The sequence below is a fragment of the Exophiala spinifera genome (assembly GCF_000836115.1).
Source record: "Exophiala spinifera strain CBS 89968 unplaced genomic scaffold supercont1.4, whole genome shotgun sequence".
NCBI lineage: Eukaryota > Fungi > Ascomycota > Eurotiomycetes > Chaetothyriales > Herpotrichiellaceae > Exophiala > Exophiala spinifera.
In genome coordinates this window covers 3,654,684-3,660,683 of record NW_015622516.1, presented here as the reverse complement: position 1 = coordinate 3,660,683, position 6,000 = coordinate 3,654,684, and the positions used below count along the sequence as shown (strand labels likewise).

At 50.0% G+C, this 6,000-nt stretch overlaps 2 protein-coding genes and 1 non-coding gene across 3 annotated transcripts; all 3 read left to right on the top strand.

The window, feature by feature from the left end:
• Positions 1–1,539: 1,539 nt before the first annotated feature.
• PV08_06539 lies at positions 1,540–1,685 on the top strand. Its single transcript has one exon. It is a non-coding gene; the product is annotated as a tRNA-Gln (tRNA).
• A 613-nt stretch (positions 1,686–2,298) lies between these two features.
• On the top strand, positions 2,299–3,491 carry PV08_06538 (uncharacterized protein; the record flags this gene model as incomplete). Its single annotated transcript, XM_016380873.1, has 2 exons — positions 2,299–2,479; positions 2,536–3,491. The coding sequence occupies 2 exons, from the start codon at positions 2,299–2,301 to the stop codon at positions 3,489–3,491; spliced, it is 1,137 nt and encodes a 378-aa protein (XP_016236700.1).
• A 308-nt stretch (positions 3,492–3,799) lies between these two features.
• Positions 3,800–5,066, top strand: PV08_06537 (uncharacterized protein; the record flags this gene model as incomplete). The annotated part of the gene is made up of 4 exons (XM_016380872.1): positions 3,800–3,936; positions 4,008–4,786; positions 4,855–4,906; positions 4,964–5,066. The coding sequence occupies 4 exons, from the start codon at positions 3,800–3,802 to the stop codon at positions 5,064–5,066; spliced, it is 1,071 nt and encodes a 356-aa protein (XP_016236699.1).
• Between the last annotated feature and the right edge of the window lie 934 nt (positions 5,067–6,000).

Here is a 6,000-nt window from a genome sequence, read left to right as displayed (position 1 = left end):
TCCATATCGTCAATATCCATATCGTCAATATCCATATCGTCAATATCCATATCGTCAATATCCATATCGTCAATATCCATATCGTCAATATCCATGTCATCTTCAAGATTGGTAATATCGGTTCGCTCATTGGGAGTTTCATGCCCAGCTGTAGTTCAAGAGAGTCTGGTTGATTCGAGAGATCGGCATGTCCATGATTACCAGAAGAAGTCGACCGCACTAAGATATTTGTGTTTTCGTTGTCCCACGAGCCGTTCTCATCCATGTCATTGCGAGACCAGTAGGAGTTCAATGCCGCTCCTCTCGCAACTGCGTTGAGTTCGATGAACTGGCGTCGGTAGAAATATGCTAAAGCTCGATGGGTACGGTGTATCCGCGTGGCTTGCACAAGATGTGCTTCAGTGATATGGCGACGAACAATCTCCTCTGCGTGACTTGTCGTATCACAGAAGCCACAGAAATCGCAGCCAAAGCCCGCCATAACACGATGTACATCGTAGATATGTCGGGGAAGATTGGGGAACGAAACCTCCCTCCCACAGTTGTTCCATCTGCAAGGGACTTCCATGATCGGATCTCGGATTTCCTACAAACCAAGAAAAGACAGAAACGACAGGATGAAGGAAATAGGGTCGTGATGGGACGAAAAAGAAACAGCGGAAGCACTGACTGAGACAGGGCGCCAGGCTTGACCATTTCACTGCACATAAGGGCTGGCAGTTGAGCAGTATAAATCAAGTACGCGCGACACTCGATCAGGGTGACGACAGAAACCAACCAACTCCCATAAACCACTGCCTAGACCTCTCAAGTAATACATTGTCCTTGGTGTGCCTTCGAACACTTCAATACCTTCAAGAGCAATTCAATGGCTCCAGCCAACAACCAACACAAGAGCAATAACCGCCAAGAGACAACACTTGAGTGTATGGAAAAGGCAGTAGGAATTCACAAACCTGTCAGTATCATCAATCAGTGCGTGGCACCGAGGGTGTTGCGCCCTTCAATTTCATGGGAAAGAAGGAAGACAAATCGTCGCAGGGTTCTCTATCACGGTGGATGCTTCCATTCTTGGGTACAAGCTGGTGCTTGTCTGGCATGATGGGAGACGGTAGTTGGCAAGAGACGTCCTAACTTCTTTCATGGATGATTTCGAGGTCGGTCAGGGTGGGCGACTGCACCAGTCCTGACTTGTTAAAGAGGGCTTCGGTTGGAGCTCAACCAGCTAGAAAGTCCCTAATATCGTCTCCGTTCTCTGGTCGTCATTAAAACTGCGATGCAAGTGCACATATGTGAAGAAAGAAGCTTCTATGAAGCAGGTCAGGTATGATTTGTTTAAGCGAAAGATCTGGAAGATGCTGTTGAAATTGTAGGTAGAGTGCCGACTAAGTCGCTGACGTGACCGGATTGAATACACAGCCTACAACTCTGGTAAAACTTCGGCCGTAGTAATTGAGAGTAGTTTAGCCTTATAAATTGAAGTTCCAAAAATTTCCCCAAGAACACGAGCAAATCAGCTGTTGTTCCAAAACTATTTTCGACACTATGGCCGAGTGGTTAAGGGTGAGTCTTTGTCCTTCAGTTCACCCGTCCTGACAATCTCCTAAAATATACTAACCCTGTCTTAGCGACAGCCTGCTAAGCTGTTTCTTTCGAGAGCGCAGGTTCGAATCCTGCTGGTGTCGATTTTCTTTTTTTCTCTGCCCCCCCTTTTTTTTATCGAAATTCTAAAACAGCTACAGAGCTCAATAGGCCATTACAATCTATAAATGCCGCATATAATCGATTCAAAGTTGTGGAGCTTGATAGCTGGAGATCAATAGGCCAGAAACCTAGACTTCGAGAGACACTGGTCAAACCGTCTGGATCATTAGATGCCCCCCTCGCGCACCACCTTCATCAACCATCCTTCGAAACGTTGTCCCCGCTGGATGGGAGTGAAACAGCAGATCCAGATAACGGCTGTATTGCTATGGTAATGGGCAATCTTTACACCTCAGAGACCTTGGTTTTCGATCATCTCCATCGTCGTTCCGAGAAATCCGAGGGCCTCGAGACTCTGCCAGATCCCGTTCTCAATTGCCATGAGATGTACACGAGGGACATTTGTGAGTCGATGCTAGCTTAAGACACAAATTTCGAAGAATTTGCCTGTTCCCATTGCATCCGCAGAGATTGTTCTACGAGCCAAAGGGATCTGCACTAGGAGGATTACAGGACCGAATTCATATCGCTGCCGCAAGGATGATAGATATGCCCGTTCGGGAGTTCTATTTTCGTGGAAAAGAATGGCTAAACATGACCACTAATGCTTTTCGCTCTATGGAGATCAAGGAATTGGACTCTTTTCTAAGACACCACTGCGAATCCGACATCGATACTGAGCAGGTGAACAAAACCAAGGACACCACTGAAGGAATAGACCGTCAAATCATCGAAGCGTCGAGAGACTCCATATATTCAGCCAACCCATCAAAGCGTAGAAGGTCAACAGGAGAAAACTTCTCAGATTTGGTAGTATCTCAGAAGACTCAGAGCCTTCGGGCGGTGGAGAAAAGGGCAAGAAGAGAGCAGCTGGGCCTATAAGAAACCCTCGACAAGTAAGGAACAAATCAGCAAGGGCTCGAGCGCTTCGACGACTCCAGGCTCAATTATCAGTGGCCAGTCTTGCCGGCGAGCAGTTATATACGCTCAATCCAACAACCATCTTTGAAGATGCTTGCCGCACGGGTCTTTTGATTGAAAACATTACAATCCTGTCCAGCCCAGCCTTAAAGGACAGCACTGCGACAGAAGGACAATTTATATCGCAGAAAGGACGAAATAGCAATTCTATCCAAGTCGAAGCAGATGACAACTCGCAGACAGAGTCGAAGTTGAAGGCTCCCGCAAAGACGGTCAAGCCGAAAGCTATTGACTCTGAAACGAATACTAAAACTTTCAGAAACCTCGATATCAGACCTCAGGATAAGCACGAGCCAATAATTTCTCCAGTTTTCTCGAGGGAAGTTAGCGCCGATGAACGTAAAACTCAAGAGTATTTCGTCTTTCCACCGTCTCCTATACGGCCGCTAGAGAAGAAAAAAAGGTTCCGTCGAGATCTCGGTCTTATTCACGTTGAAGACATGGATTCCAGAACAAGACACGACAGAATCAGAAATCTAAATGCGGTCGTGGCTCGAGGGGATCGATTAACTGAGACTGAGGAGTTGCAGTTGGCCGAATTGAAAGCTAGGGGAACGCGAGCCCGCAATCGGGATCTGTCGCAAATGGACGTTGCCAGCATGGATACTCGCGCGAGATCGATTCGGCGTCAAGTGCTACGAAGGAAGATCGATCGATATGAGGTTCTGAACGAGGCAGAGATACAGCAATTGACTGAATTGGGAATGTTTTACTACACGAAAGGTGGCAAATATCATTGGTGTGTATCGGCTCGCTTGTGGGATGCTCGGGGTCTAGAAACAGAAATGGAGAATTCACTTCGCTGACCAAGAAGGACCGGAATAAGAGGGGAGATTGGACGGGGATATTCATCCCCGGAAAAGCAAACGCGTCTGCCGCTTTGACTGTCCCGAGGTTGAATGCGCGGTGGTATCGACGTCACCCCACCGTGCAAGATGACGGACTTTTGCTGATGTGCAAAGCGTTTCCCCGGTTGTGATTTCTCTTCCCTCATTCAGACGAGGACTTTCTCGTGTGAAGTTTCTGTGTCTGAGTTGAGCCTTCGTCAAACGCTCCAGCCCACTGAGAGACATCGAGTTCTTGGTATCCAGCTATCGACAAAGACAAACAGATCATGGCGGCAAAAGATACAATGCGGGCGGTGGTGTTCAAGGGCAAATTGCACGTCGAGATCGAAGACAGACCAATTCCCAAAATTGAGGATCCAAAGGACATCGTTGTCAAGGTGCGATATACAGCACTGTGCGGAAGGTAGGGGTTTTTGCAGAGCGAAGCAAAGCGAGGCTAAATGGAGCATTTCCGACGACTAACGTACGCAAAAGTGAACTCCACGTCTTCCGTGGCCATCAACCATCCGACACTGGCTTCATCATGGGCCACGAATTCACCGGCGAGGTGGTCGAAACGGGATCCGATGTCAAGACTGTGAAGAAGGGAGATAAAATCGTCACCCCGTTCACCATCAGCTGTGGCGAATGCTTCTACTGCAAAGGGGGCTTCTCGTCCCGCTGCACAAAGGGCAAGTTGTTCGGCTCGCCCCTGCTCGACGGCGGCCAGGCCGAGTACTGCCGGATCCCTCTGGCGGATAGCACTGTGGTCAAGGCACCTCCCAACATTGACGAGGACAAGCTCGTGTTGATGGCCGACATTTTCCCCACGGGGTATTTTGCGGCGGCCAACGCGTTCCGCGGGTTCGACGAAGCAACCATCCGGCAGAGCGTCGTTGTCCTCATCGGCTGCGGGCCTGTGGGACTGTGTGGCGTGGTGAGTGCCCTAGAGTACAAGCCACGAGCACTGCTTGCTGTCGACGGCGTGGAATCCCGACTACAGCTGGCGAAGAAGCTCGGTGCCGAACCGTGGAACTACCAGACCGACATGGACGGGTTGAAGAAGAGGGTGCTGGAGCTCACAGACGGGCGTGGCGCCGATACGGCAATTGAGATTGTCGGTCACAGTGATGCGCTGAAGATGGCCTTTGACCTCTTGAGACCGTGGGGGAACATCTCCAGTGTCGGCGTCCACAACGCAGAGATCCCCTGGACCGGCAACCAAGCGTACGGAAAGAACCTGAGGATCCAGATGGGCCGGTGTCCCGTTCGAAGTATGCCAATTCCCGCTACGGTCCCTCAAAACTGGGCAAAGCTAGAGTATCTAACGTATTATCGACAGGTCTTTTTGAACCAGCCCTGGAACTCCTTGCGAAGGTGCAGCACAAGCTAGAGTAAGTAATGAGACCCCGGCTCACCGCTTTCGATTCACTGATGACATGTCATCGCAGCTTCATGACGGATTGCGTGCAACCTTTGTCAGAAGCAGTCGACTATTACGATCAATTCAATCGGATGTTGGTTCAAAAGGTTGTTTTTGAGGCAGACAAGTAGGCAGCGGGCTGCATCACGGATACCCCTTGTACCCAGTCGTGATAAGAACTCCTGGGCGCGCAGGGTGGTGACAAGGGTATTGAAGATGAGAAGTGAAGTGTCGAGATCTAGACCGCATGTTCGCCCTCATCAGGTGAATATTTCTAGCGAGGTCCTCCACTCCTTTCCTTGTCAATAGTCGGAGAATCAACCAGATGGTTGGTATATGAAAACTGTGGAATCATCTCTCAGCCTCCTTCAGTACGAGTAACTTTCACTCTATTCTGCAGCGAAAGCTACAGTTCCAGGTAGGTAGATACTGTGTCTGCTGACACGATGACCTTGCCCAAGCTACCGGAGATGAAAACCTGGTCTAAGCCTATAGGTCCCCTGCCCTTACCTATCCGGAGAACGGGCGCCTACAAACACCCAGGCCACGCCAGCTTAGGCGCTCTGTCTGAGCTTCTTAGGGGCGGGATCCGAGATTCGGTGTTGCCAAGAGGGCGTCGTTCGGGGACCATGGGCGCCCCCAAAGACACTGGACAACGCGCTGCTCTACAGCGCAAGCACCAGCTAACTGAGTGACTTCAGCGCACTAGGCACCTAGTAAGGTACCTAACGAGGGCTTAGACAAGGCCTCGGTACTGTCACTGGCCACTACTGCTCTAGTGGAGCCAAGCTGCACAATTGTTGCAAGTTAGTGTCAACACAACCTCCTTCCTCCCTTGCCCTGCCGTCGAATAACACAAAACCAGAAGCCCAGCATCTGATTTCCAACACGAAAACATCCTGTCCTCCTATCCTCATCTCGAACTACGCGACCTCATCGTTCTCACCACTTCTCCCGTCACGCCTCGATCCTCCTTCTCTCCGCCCCTTCTACTCTTCCCCGTCCTTGTCCTGAACTCATCAGTGGACAGTCTCATCGTTGTCCCATCCTCCCCTCACTGTTCCC